The 14,086-nt window shown below is 40.6% G+C and overlaps 1 protein-coding gene across 2 annotated transcripts in view; it reads right to left on the reverse strand.

Annotated features, from left to right (window-relative positions):
- Positions 1–14,086, reverse strand: part of ATP7A (ATPase copper transporting alpha) — a 233,049-nt gene that overhangs the window by 4,813 nt on the left and 214,150 nt on the right. For both annotated transcript variants that reach the window (XM_080653268.1, XM_080653267.1), the window contains 4 exons: positions 8,103–8,267; positions 6,688–6,830; positions 4,464–4,667; positions 3,831–3,948 (listed from right to left, as the gene is read on the reverse strand). In XM_080653268.1, the coding sequence (XP_080509394.1) occupies positions 3,831–3,948; positions 4,464–4,667; positions 6,688–6,830; positions 8,103–8,267 (630 nt within the window). The remainder of the gene's footprint in view (positions 1–3,830; positions 3,949–4,463; positions 4,668–6,687; positions 6,831–8,102; positions 8,268–14,086) is intronic.

Consider the following 14,086-nt stretch of genomic DNA (forward strand, 5'->3'; position numbering starts at 1 on the left):
GGGCCACAATGGGTTCTTAAACTGGGCTGGAGGGGCGGAACAAAAGCATGGATGGAGTGTTTGTGTGAACTAATATAAATTCAAAGTAAACATCATTACATAAAAGGGTACAGTCTTTTTTTTTATTTCAATAGTTTTATTCATTTCAAACATTTTAACAAGAAGAATGTAAACACTAATTATTATAATTTGAAACTTCAAAAAATGGAGGAATCATAGCACAATAACATACCTTATATTGAAGATGGCAAAGGCAAAATAAAATTGCCTAACAAAGGAAAGGTACAAAAGCCTTTCAAATTAAACTTAAATATAATAAAATAATTTAAAACTAAAACAAATAGAAAAGAACAAAATGTGTAAACAGTAAATTAAACATTTTCTTTAGTGCAACTTCCAAATTATGCCCGGGACGTAGATGTAGATGGCAATGTAGACTGGGTTGAAAGGTTTTTGGTCTTTAAAACATCAACTTCAGTGGGAACAGTGTTGTTGGTCTCCTTTTTAGCTAATGCTCTGATACTGTGCTCTCCAGGGCCGTGTCTCCCTACATCACCACAATAATGTGTCTATGCATTCCCAGGGTGATGTCGGGGGACGCGTCCTCGGGCATTACAAGGAGCCTCTGGAAGATTGAGAGGTTGTTCCTTCTACTGAATGGGCGGATATAAATCCGCCCACTCAGAAGAAGGAGCTTCGGCCCCGTGTTTCCCGACATTGCCATGTTAACACTGCTGCTGGTGAAGGAGCGGAGGGGAGAGCAAGAGAACCCTCCGCTCTTTCAGCTCCACGGGCCAGATAGAACAGCCGAACGGGCCGGACCGGCCCGCGGGCCGTAGTTTGCCCACAGCTGCTCTAGAGTCACACCTAGAGGTGTAGCTGCTGGGTTATATATAACATGGGCACATTTTCAACTTTAGGTGGATATTCCTCAGTTGCTTTCCAAAGTGGCTGTAACAGATCACAGTTCTATCAAAAACTTGTCCACACTTGGTTTTGACAGACATTTTAATATTTGCTCATATGATGGGGATGAGATAGACTTATTGTATTTTTAAATTTTTATGTATGTAACTGTATTTTCTACTTTTTCTACAGAGATCTTATATAATTTACATATATTTTTAAAAAATAACTTGCTCCATAAATTAATCTATCCGGATTTAAAAAATTTTTTTGATTTGAGTGAGAGGAAGGGAGAAAGAGACAGAGAGAAACATCAATTTGTTGTTTCATTTATTTATGCATTCATCGGTTGATTCCTTTTTTAAAATATATTTTTACTGATTTTAGAGAGGAAGAGAGAGGGAGAGAGATAGAAACATCAATGGTAAGAGAGAATCATTGATCGTCTGCCTCCTGCATGCCCTCCACTTGGGATCAAGCCTGCAACCCGGGCATGTGCCCTTGACCAGAATCGAAGCCAGGACCCTTCAGTCTTCAGGCTGATGCTCTATCCACTGAGCAAAACTGGCCAGGGCATCATTGATTGATTCTTGTATGTGCCCTGACCAGGGATCAAACCCACAACCTTGGTGTGTTGGGTCAACACTAACCAACTGAACTATTCGGCCAGGGCTAATCTCTCTGGATTTTAATTGTTCTTTTACTCTTTGTCCTCTCAGCATTTGTGTTTATCAACAGCTTTGTAATTGCTCTCATGTCATTTTGTCTTTCTTCAGCTCTCAAACCAGAGAAAACAAGAAGAAAATGACAACTATTTCTCTTATGTTATTACTAACCTCTATCAAGCCCCCAAGTACAGGAGATTATCAGGTGTTTATTAAATAACTAGAGGCCTGGTGCACGAATTCATGCATGGGTGGGGTCCCTCTGGGTGGCCTGCAGGGATCGGGCCAAAACCTACAGTCCAACGCTGCCTGCAGCTCCTACCTGCCACTCCTGCTTATCCTGGCCCCACTGGGCCTGCTGTGGACTCACGCCCAATCAGTCCCAATCGGGAGAGGCTCACGCTGCCATTGCAGTGCTCGCCAGCCTTGAGCCCTGCGTCTGGCACCCTCCCAAAGGGAGTGGCCTGTGGGATCAGGCTGAAACTGGCTCTCTGACATCCCCCGAGGAGTCCCAGATTGCGAGAGGGTGCAGGTCAGGCTGAGGGACCCCACTGGTGCACGATTGGGCCGGGGAGGGACCGCAGGAGGGCTCCAGGGCATGTCCGGCCCATCTCGCTCAGTCCTGATCAGCCAGACCCCAGCAGCAAGCTAACCTACCTGTTGGAGCATCTGTCCCCTGATGGTCAGTGCACGTCATAGCAACTGGTCAACCAGTTGACCATCTGCCCCCTGGTGGTCAGTGCACATCATAGCAAGCAGTTGAGCAGCCTTAGCATATCATTAACATACTAGTAGCCCTGTGTACGAATCCGTGTGCAAGCAGGCCGCTGCCGCCCTCCTGTAGCTCTCCACCCGCTGCCCCGCCTTCCTGTAGCTCCCCCCACCCCCCCCCTCATAGCTTGCTGCCCTGCCCCCTCCTGAAGCTCTCCACCTCCCGCTTGCTTGCTGCCCTGCCCTGTACTGTAGCTCTCTGCTGCCCACTTGTAGTTCGCTGCCCCACCCTCCTGCAGATCCGTGATCCGGTCATTACGTGGTCAGTCGTTATGCCTCAGGGCGTAACAGATAATTGGCATATTCCTCTCTTATTATATAGGATTATGCTTTGATTGGTTGTTCAGTTGTTCTGCGGTTTGGTCTATTTGCATATTAGCCTTTTATTATATAGGATTCTAAAATGCTTTTTCTTGGTCATATTCCTTCATCCAATCTCTCATCTGGTCCCCAAATGTAAAAAACAAAACAAAAAACCTATTGGCTATTGTAACATTACATGAAGAGCAGAAAATTCTCTGTATGCTATAATTACAACTATGTGACCAGACAAAAACTAATGCAAAGTAAAAAAAACCTGAAGTAAATAGACTAAATGCTAACAGTAGTTGTGTTTAGGTAGTGAGATTAATGGTAAATTTGTTCCCTTAAGCAAAAAAATCCTATATAATAAAGAGGTAATATGCAAATTGACTGTCATGCCCTCACAAGATGGCTGCCTACACCCAGGCCAGCAGGGGGGTTAGTGAGGGACGACCAAACGACTGAACAAGCAGGCTGCATGGGGCGACCAGGCCAGCAGGGGGGCCGTGAGGGGCAACTAGGCCGGCAGGTGAGGCAGTTGGGGGCGACCAGGCCAGCAGGGGGGACAGTTGGGGGTGACCAGGCTGGTGGGGGGGCAGTAAGGGGTGACCAGGACAGTGGGGGGGGGCAGTTAGGAGTGACCAGTCCAGCAAGGAGGGGGCAGTTGGGGGCGACCTGGCTGGCAGCAGGGGGCAGTTAGGGGTGATCAGGCAGGCAGGCAGGTGAGCAATTAGGAGCCAGCAGTCCAGGATTGTGAGAGGGATCTCGGATTGGAGAGGGTGCAGGCTGGGCTGAGGGGACAACCCCCACCCCATGCACGAATTTCATGCACTGGACCTCTAGTATATATATGTATATGTATGAGAGTATATGTAGAAAGAGATGAAGCAATGTAACAAAATATGATTAACTGATGAATTTAAGTAAGTGTATCATTTTTTCCCCTGTAAACTTGGAGAAAAAGATAAAGTAAAATAAAATAAACCTGTCAGAATGCTTATACATTCTAGACCATAATGAACATTGCTGAAAATAAAAATGTGGATTTTAATATTACCTCTCAGCATACCAGCAGGCTACACACAAAAAAATGAGCTCAAAACCAATAAAAAGCCTAAAACTTCCAAAATGATATGTCTCTAATGACCTCAGAGGAAAAAGCAATACTAGTTAACAGTCACGTACCAGCAGCTATAGGAATTCCAACCAGATTATAAATTAGAGCGAAGACAAAATTAATCCGAATCCTCTTGACTGTCTTCCTTGATAAATCAATACTTGCCACCACATCCAGGAGATCATTCTGAGAACAGAAATATTTGTGATATTAGCAAGAGACTCTAACCTAACTAGTAATTTTTACATTTGATACTGTGTATATTGAAGATGACATGTACCTTAGGGTAATATGTAAATTAACTACAAATCTCAGATATTGCTAAAAACTTGAGTCAGCCTTGGAAGATGTTTTTCAAGAACTTTTCTGAGTTCTGAAAACACATTAGGGTTGTATGCTAGTAGAGGGATTAAATACTATTAAAATAACCTCACTATTTATTGAAGATAATTTTAAGTATGTTCCCAAATCTTGTTCTTCACTTTAGAAACTTTTCATTCTCATTTGCTTTGCTGGATTAAGAAAGTCTAGAAGTAATTAGTAAGACTTCTCATACACCCATCTCGAATTCTCCCAGTCTCAATAGCTGGGAGCATGGGAATTAGAAGAACAGAATCATCCTGCTCGATGCACTTTATGACACTATCCCTGACTATGTAGAGCAGATTTACACTCCTCAAAGTGCAGGCTACAGGACTTACCCTTATCAAAACCACATCGGCCGCTTCAATGGCTACATCTGTGCCTGTGCCAATGGCAATCCCAACATTGGCCATTGCCAGAGCTGGGGAGTCATTGATTCCATCTCCTACCATTGCTACCCGTTTCCCCTCCTCTTGAAGTTGCTTCACCTTAGCAACCTTGTGGGAAGGTAGAACTTCAGCAAACACCTTAGTAATGCCAACCTATGTCAGGAAAAATAGACTCAATTCAAAAAAATATTACCGAGTACCTGAAATATAACTCAGCAATGAGCCTTCATTTTCTGCCCACCACATGTCCAAGTTTTAAAAGGCTGATAATACCCAGTGATAGTAAGGATAGGAAGAGATGAGCTTCCTTATACACTGTTGGTGAATGTGTAAATTGGCACTGTCTTTTTGGAGGGTATTAGGCAGCATCCATCAAATTGTGCACATCATTTGGTTCAGCAATTCCACGTCGAGCTATATTTTGTACAAATTTATACGTGACAAAAAGAGGTATGTTCAAGGATGCACATTACTACCCTGTTTGTAACAACAAAATTTTCAAAACCACCTAAGTGCCCATCATTAGAGGAATGGTTAAATAAATCATGATACAGCCACACCATGGAATTCCTTGCAGCAATGTAGAAAGAATAAATAACTTTATATGTTTAGACATGGACAAAGCTCCAAGGCAACATATTGTTATGTAAAAAAGCAAACTGCTAAACAATCTATATAAAAATGATCCAATTGCCCAGTCAGCATAACTCAGTGATTGAACACCTATCTATGATCCAGGAGGTCACAGTTCGATTTCCTATCAGGGCACATGCCCGGGTTCTGTGCAGGAGGGAGCTGATGAATGATTCTCTCTCATCATTGATGTTTCTATCTCTCTCTTCCCCCTCTCCCTTCCTCTCTGAAATGAATAAGAATATATATTTTTAAAAGATTATTCCATTTATGTTGAAAATGGAATAATCTTTTAAAAATATATATTCTTATTCATTTCAGAGAGGAAAAAAAGACTTATATTAGTTCAAATAAAAAAATTTAAAAAAGGTTATTCCATTTATGTTGAAAATACCAAAATGATACATTTGTATATGAATGTGTATACATATGAAAAAGTGTGGGTGATAGGACTTACAGGAAGCTTGGGAAAAAGGTGAGGAACTTTTCACTTTATAACCTTCTGTATTTTTATACAAGAATGCATTCATGCCCTAACCGGTTTGGCTCAGTGGATAGAGCGTCGGCCTGCGGACTCAAGGGTCCCCAGTTCGATTCCGGTCAAGGGCATGTACCTTGGTTACCGGCACATCCCCAGTAGGGGGTGTGCAGGAGGCAGCTGATCGATGTTTCTCTTTCATCTATGTTTCTAACTCTCTATCCCTCTCCCTTCCTCTCTGTAAAAATCAATAAAATATATTTTAAAAAAGAATGGATTCATATATTACTTGTGTTATTTAATAGGAGACAAGGCATTCCTAAGAAAAAAAGACTAATATGAGAAAAGTTTTGACGGTAAGGCAAATATAGGTGTCAGTAGCAGAAAAATGATATGTCAAATGGTGTACTAGGAAGATGGTTTCATCAGTGGTGTTCAGGATGAACTGAAGAGGAAAGTGCATAAAGCTAGTGCTGTATTTTTGGCATAAGAAGATTAGAGCCTGGCCTAGGCTGGCAGCACTGGTGAAAAATCTGAGCAACATTTCAAAGAAAGCATCAACAGAAACTGGTGCACAATGTCACTTAAGCATCTCATGAACTAAGTAAATAGCTTTCTACTTATTACAGTAGCACAGAAAGCCCAAATTCCTGCCTGAATAGCATGCCAATTTTTTAAGAAACCAGTTACATCTACTCAGGGGTAATGAAAATAATAGATAATATGAACTTTTTAGCATTTGAAGGCAAAAAAAGGAAATGTATATAAAGAATTAGAAGTGCCCCAGCTGGTTCTGTTCAGTGGTTAGAGCATCAGCTGACTGAAGGGTCCTGGGTTTGATTCTGGTCAAGGGCAGGTACCTCAGTTACAGGTTCGATCCCCAGCCCCGGATAAGGCTTGTTCAGGAGGCAACCAATCGATGTTTCTCTCTCTCTGCCTCCCCCTCCCTTCAACTCTCTCTAAAAATCAATGGAAAAAAATAAACTTGGGTAAGGATTAACAACAACAAAAGAATTAGAAGTTACTACATACCCCACCCCAACAACTAAGTAAACCAATTACCTGAGAAGCAATAGATCTAGCTGTTTTACTATTGTCTCCAGTCATCAGAATTACTTCCAAGCCCATGGATTTTAGAATATGGACAGCCAGTTCTGCTTCAGGCTTCACTGTATCAGCAATAGCTATCAAGCCGCACAGCACATCTAGTATAGGAATACCAAAAAAAGAAGAGAGTTTGGAATACCGAGAAAGCAGAATAATATTCTGACTTAAAATTTCATAAACAAAAGAATTTTGTGAAGGAAAATTGTTCAGGGCTTGGCTTAACTAAAAATATCGCCAAGCCAACACAGAGTTTATACCACAAACTCTGTAACAAACCTCCATGTTTGTTTATGAAAATTTCATAGAGTAAGATAGGGGTTATTAATAAAGATAGTAACAGGAAAATGAAAAGAGGAACCTTACTGGATACTAAAAGACCCCCTTTCTTTCCTTAGAGAAGTATTGGCCAATAGCCCAAACAATTTAGCTAATTTACAGGCAAATGAACTGAAAACTAATACTTTTTTTTTTATTTTTACGATAAAGGAGTGGATAGAGATAAAACTGGCATTTTACTGGGGGAGGAGGGGAGTCACTGCAAGTAGTTATTTCATTTTTAAAAAGAAAAGTATATTATATTTTCTGCTTCTTCCTAGACTTCAAAAGGCCTTATAGTAAGATACTGTGTTCATACTTAGCAAGGATTATAAATGTTGACTAATTAATCTCACAGCTAGAAATTTATCCTAAGAAGTAATTTAACAAAAGAAAGGACCTAAAACCTCAATATGTTTATTGTAGTGTTATTTACAATAATGAAATATCAGGAATAGCTTAAATTTACAACAGGGTGATGATTAAATTAATTATAATGTATAAGTTTGATAAATTATGCAGCATTAAAATAAAATTGAAAAATATTTGGTATTATATAAAATAAAGCAAAATAAAATAGTATGTATATAAGAAATTTTAATTTTGTATTCAATTTTATTGAGGTAAAATTTACATACAATAAAATGCAACCATATGTACTAATAGTGTAATTCTCTTTGTGAATGTATATGTATGTATATACATATATAAACCAGAAATGGAATATATACAGTTAAAACTGACATTGTTAGAATGATGAGATTATAAATATTATTTTACTTTGCTATTAGTTTAATGTTATTTCATTTTTAGGTTTTAAAAAAACCTTGATTAGTTTTTAAAAACAACAACACATAGGCTAGGGAAGAAAATAAAGTCAGGCAAATGCAAGAGAATTTTAAATTTATCTATAACAAATATGTATTGCTAACATTTTCATTGCATTCAGGCTGCTTTCAAATAATCCTTATAATTCAGAAGTCTCTAAAAAATACACATAAAACAATAGCTGAGATCACAACATTGAGTCATAGTGTACTCATTGAAAACCTTACTATCAATTGCCACCAATACAGCCGTACGGCCTCTTCTCTCATGTTCAGTCATGGAATCATCTACATCATTATTAATGACAAGACCATTTCTAGTCATCCACTCCCGGTTACCAATGAGGACTTTGTAGTGCTGAGCATTAAGAGCTTCTGAGTATGAAAGAGCACCTGAAAGTACAGAAATAACATTTAATGAGCTCATTTTATATTTATAACAACCCCATGAGACACATTCTTCCTGCCTAACCTTGCACAGTCACTACATTGTATTTTTAGTAGAATGCAGACTATAACACTGCTTTCCAAATTTTGAAGAAACATACTCTGCTCTTCCATGCCTGTGGGCTTTCGAATATGTTGCTGCCTCCACCTGGAACATCCTTACCCCTCCTCTCAAAATACTAAACTGCATCATATTCTTTTTTAAAAATATATTTTTATTGATTTCAGAGAGGAAGGGAGAGGGAGAGACAGAAACATCAATGCTGAGAGAGAATTATTGATCAGCTGCCTCCTGCACGCCTCCTACTGGGAATTGAGCCTGAAATCTGGTCATGTGCCCCGACTGGGAATCAAACTGTGACTTCCTGGTTCATAGGTTGACGCTCAACCACTGAGCCACGCCGGCCTGGCTGCATCATATTTTTCAGGAGCCTGTTCAAATGTTACTTTCTTGGTGAAGCTTACCTTTTGGCCTTTCCCCTTGACCTTCCAAGGTAATTGAATTAAATTAAAAATATTTATTGTGGATCAGTAGTTGAATGTGGTTATATGAAAACATACAACCATACTGATGTCTCAGTGTAAGCGTGTAACTATTAACTTTAAGTGGGCCCTTAGTGCTGTCTGGCAATTCTATTATGGTTCCCTAGTCCATTCATTCTCCATTTCTTCTATATCTCTTCTCCCATTCTCATACCAGAGGATAACTCTGCATCCTACCTCAGAAAAAAAATAAAATCAGAATAGAACTTCTTCAAGCTCTCATTGCCACATCTACTCAGCTACCTGTCTGTATCTGTGTACACATTAATCTACCTTCCCTTCTATCATATACTGCCTCTGCTCCTATTTAAGGACAACCTCTCTACTTTTGCACTAGCTCCCCATCCTTTGCATATTCTACAAACATCTAACAACTCACCCCTCTCTCTCTTACATAATAAAATTTTCTATCTCTACTATACATAGTCCTATCTTTTTTAAAAAATCCTTCTTGATCTCACTTACCTCTCTATCTACTGTCCCATTTATCTGCTTCTGTACATATAGAAAAACTTCTCAGAAAGTGTTGACTTCATTGGCAGCTCCAATTCATATCTTCCCTTTCTATTATGAACCCATTCCAATAAAGTCTTTGTTTCTACTACTTCAAAGAATTGTTCATACAGTACAACCAGTGACCTTTACTTTAATAAACATAATGGCAAATTATCAGTCCTCATTTTACTTGCCCTATTAGCCGCATTTTACACAGATAATCACTCCTTTTTTTTTTTTTTTTTTTACACTCACTACTACTTGAAATACTTTCTTCACTCGGCTTCTAGGACACCACATTCTTATGAATTACCTACCTCCTCACTCACCACTTCTTCTCAGTCTTTTTCTGATTCTTCCTCATCTCCCTGATCTCTTAATTTGTAGTGCTGCAGAGCTCAATCCTTAAGCCTCCTTTTTACCCTCTATCTAGTCTCACTCCTTGTTGATCTTATCCAGTCTCATGGCTTTAAATGCCATCTATATCAGTGCTGTCCAAAAGGATTTTCTTTAGTGATGGAAATGTTCTATATCTGCTCTGTTCAATACACTAGGCACTAACATGTGGTGATTGAGCACTGAATATGTGGCTAGCATGATTGAAGGCTGAATTTTAAATTAAATTTAACTTTACTTAAATTTTAGAAGTCACATGTAACTAGTGACTACCATATTGGACAGCACAGATCTATAATTGGATCTCCCAAATCCCTATCTCCAACCCAGTCTGTTTCCTTGAACTCCAGACTTGTGCAGCCAACTGCCTAGTTGATAGTTCCATTTACATGACATCTTCACTTGAATATCTAATAGGCACTCAAAATTTACATGTTGAAAACTAACTCCTGATCAGTTTTCCTCAATATTGCTCCTGCTGTGGTCTTCCCCATCTTATTTAAATGGCAACTCTACCCTTCTAAATTGCTTAGTCCACAAACCTTGGCATAATTCTTTATTTTTTCTTTTTCAATTACAGTTGACATAAATTATTATATTAGTTTCACATGTACAACCCAGTGGTTAGACATTACATAACTTATTAAGTAATCATCTCAATAAATCTCACACCATACATAGTTATTAGAATACTAGTAGCCCTACGCATGAATCTGCGAGCCAGTAGCTCTCTGTGGGGCCTGGCCACTCCACGCCAGCTGCGCAGAGGCTCTCTGCAGCCCAGAGGCCCATCCACAGCCAGGCGCAGAATGCTTGCCTCATTGCTGTGGCAACAAAGCAAGCATTCTGCCAGGCTGCTCACGCTGCCCACTCTCAGCAGCCGCCCCCGTCCTCCCAGGACTGGGGGACTCCGTCAGGGCTGAGAGAACTGAGCACCTCCATCTTGTGGCTATGGGCGCCTCCATATTTGTGACGAAGTTATGGTTAATTTGCATATTATCCTTTTATTAGATAGGATTATTGACTATTATCCCTATGCTGTACTTTAGATCTCCATGAATATTCTGTAATAACCAATTTGTACTTAATCCATTCACTTTTTTCACCACCACCCCCCCCTCACCACAATCCCACTCCCATCTGGCAACCATCAAAATGTTCTATCTGGAGAAAACCAAGATCGTGGCATAGGTAAGCACCTAAACTGCTGCCTTGCACAACAATTTCAAAACTACAACTAAAAGACAGAATGGACATCATCCAGAACCACAAGAAGGCTGGCTGAGTGGAAATTCTACAACTAGAAGGAAAGAGGAAAGCTCATGGAGAATCAGAGGAGCGGCAAAGGAGGGTTGAGGTGCGGAGACGTGCGCAGAGAGGAAGGGTGACTGAGTGCCTGGCTGACTTTCTCTGGTGGGAGGGGGAAGGAAGCCCCCGACTGCACTGAACCCCAGTTCCGACTGCACTGAAACCCAGTTCCGGGAGAAACCCCGTGGACCCAGCCTCATACAGGGGGAGTCTGGACTGTCAGGTAGAGAGAAAGGCCCACGGAGACACAGAGACTCGGAGACCCAGGGGAGTCGTGGCGGGTGTGGAGGCTCGCGCGAGAAAGCTGAATGCGGAGGTTGCCGCAGGCATTTCCCTAGCGGAAGGGAGTCGGAAGCTCCTGACTGCACTGAATCCTAGTTCTGACTTCACTGAACCCCAGTTCCGGCCAAGCCCCTGGGGACCCACGCTCTTACAGGGGGAATCTGGACTGTCAGGCAGAAACTCAGGGGAGTCGCGAAAGGCAGAGGTCTGGAGGCGCGCGCACAAGGGCAGGGCTGACGGGAAGCCAAGACTGTCTGCTCCACCCTGACACTCTGCCCCATCCAAGCTGAGCACAGAGGCTTTTGCAACCTGGCAAGGCTAATCCTATAAGGCTGTCTCCAGCACCGAACTTCTCCCAGCGTAGACACAGCTGATCCTCACAGCCAACTGGCCTGGAGGTCTATTCCTCCCAGTGATACCAACAACAATCAAGACTTAACTACAACAAGGCTGTACACACAGTCCACAAAGGGGTGCACCAAGAGTGTCCACCTCAGGTTAACTGGGGAGGCCGACCCACTGGGCCATATAGGAAACCTAGCACACAAAGCTACCCTACCAACTCAGGGAAGCAACGAAAATGCGGAGGCAAAGAAACAGATCACAAACGAAAGAAATGGAGAAAAACAAATGACTGGATATAGAATTCAAAACCACGGTTATAAGGCTTTTCAAGAATATCCTAGAAAAGGCCTATAAATTTAGCGAGACCCTCGAGGGTATGAAAAAGGACCAACTAGAAATTAAACATACACTGACTGAAATAAAAAATATTATACAGAGACGCAATAGCAGACTAGAGGAACGCAAGAATCAAGTCAAAGATTTGAAATACAAAGAAGCAAAAAACACTCAACCAGAAAAGCAAAAAGAAAAAAGAATCCAAAAAGTTGAAGCTAGTGTAAGAAGCCTCTGGGACAACTTCAAGCGTACCAACATCAGAATTATGGGGGCGCCAGAAGAAGACAGAGAGCAAGATACTGAAAACCTATTTGAAGAAATAATGACCGAAAACTTCCCCTACCTGGTGAAAGAAATAGACTTACAAGTCCAGGAAGCACACAGAACCCCATACAAGAGGAATCCAAAGAGGACCACACCAAGACACATCATAATGAAAATGCCAAGAGCAAAAGACAAAGAGAGAATATTAAAAGCAGCAAGAGAAAAACAGTTAATTACCTACAAGGGAGCACCCATACGATTGTCAGCTGATTTCTCAACAGAAACTATGCAGGCCAGATGGGAGTGGCAAGAAATATTCAAAGTGATGAAAAGCAAGAACCTACAACCAAGATTACTCTACCCAGCAAAGTTATCATTCAGAATGGAAGGTCAGATAAAGAGCTTCACAGATAAGAAAAAGCTAAAGGAGTTCATCACCACCAAACCAGTATTATATGAAATGCTGAAAGGTATTCTTTAAGAAGAGGAAGAAGAAGAAAAAGGTAAAGATAAAAATTATGAACAACAAATACATATCTATCAACAAGTGAACCTGAAAATCAAGTGAATTAAAAATCTGAGGAACAAAATAAACTGGTGAATATAATAGAATTAGGGGCATAGAAAGGGAGTGGACTGATAATTCTCAGGGCGAAAGGGTATGGGGGGGTGCAGGAAGAGACTGGACAAAAATAGTACACCTATGGATGAGGACAGTGGGGGGGGTAAGGGCAGAGGGTGGGGTGGGAACCGGGTGGCGGGGAGCTATGGGGGGGGGGAGGAGAAACAATTGTAATAATCTGAACAATAAAGATTTATTAAATTTAAAAAATGTTCTATCTATGAGTCTGTTTCTATTCTGCGTGTTCATTTTGTTTTTTAGATTCAATTGTTGATATATATACTGTATATCTATATCATTTATACTGTATATATATATATATATATCATATATACTGTGTATATATATATATATATATATATATATATATCATTGCCATTTTGTTGTTCATAGTTTTTAAATATATCTTTATTGTTAAAAGTATTACAGATGTCTCCCTCCCCCCCTATTGGCCCCTCCTCCCCACTCCTGCCCCCTGTTGTTCATAGTTTTGCTCTTTTTCTATTAAAGAAGACCCTTTAACATTTCATATAATGCTGGTCTGTTGGTGATGAACTCGTTTAATTTGTTATTTCTGGGAAGCACTTTATCTGTCCTTTGCTTCTAAATGATAGCTTCACTGGGTATCGTAATCTTGGTTGTAGGTCCTTGCTTTTCATCACTTTGAATATTTCTTGGCAATCCTTTCTGGCTGCAAAGTGTCTGTGGAGAAATCAGCTGACAATTTTATGGGAGCTCCCTTGTAGGTAACTAACTGCATTTCTCTTTCTGCTTTTAAGATTCTCTCTTTGTCTTTAACCTTTTTCATTTTAATTATGATGTGTCTTGATGTGGGCCTCTTTTGGTTCATCTTGTTTGGGACTCCCCTGCATTTCTGGGACTTGTATATCTATATCTTTCACCAAGTTAAGGAAGTTTTCTGTCATTATTTTTTCAAATAGGTTTTCAATTTCTTGCTCTCTCTCTTCTTCAGGCACCCCCATGATGTGAATGTTGGTACACTTGAAGTTGTCCCAAAGGCTCCCTACACTATGCTAATTTGGGGGGGATTCTTTTTTTCTTTTTGCTGTTCTGATTGGCTGTACTCTGCTTCCTTAACTTGCCAATCTCTGATTTGATCCTCCGCTTCATCTACTCCACTGTTGATTCCCTGTAATGTATTCTTCGTTTCTGA

Source organism: Plecotus auritus, assembly GCF_963455305.1.
Source record: "Plecotus auritus genome assembly, chromosome: X".
Lineage (NCBI taxonomy): Eukaryota > Metazoa > Chordata > Mammalia > Chiroptera > Vespertilionidae > Plecotus > Plecotus auritus.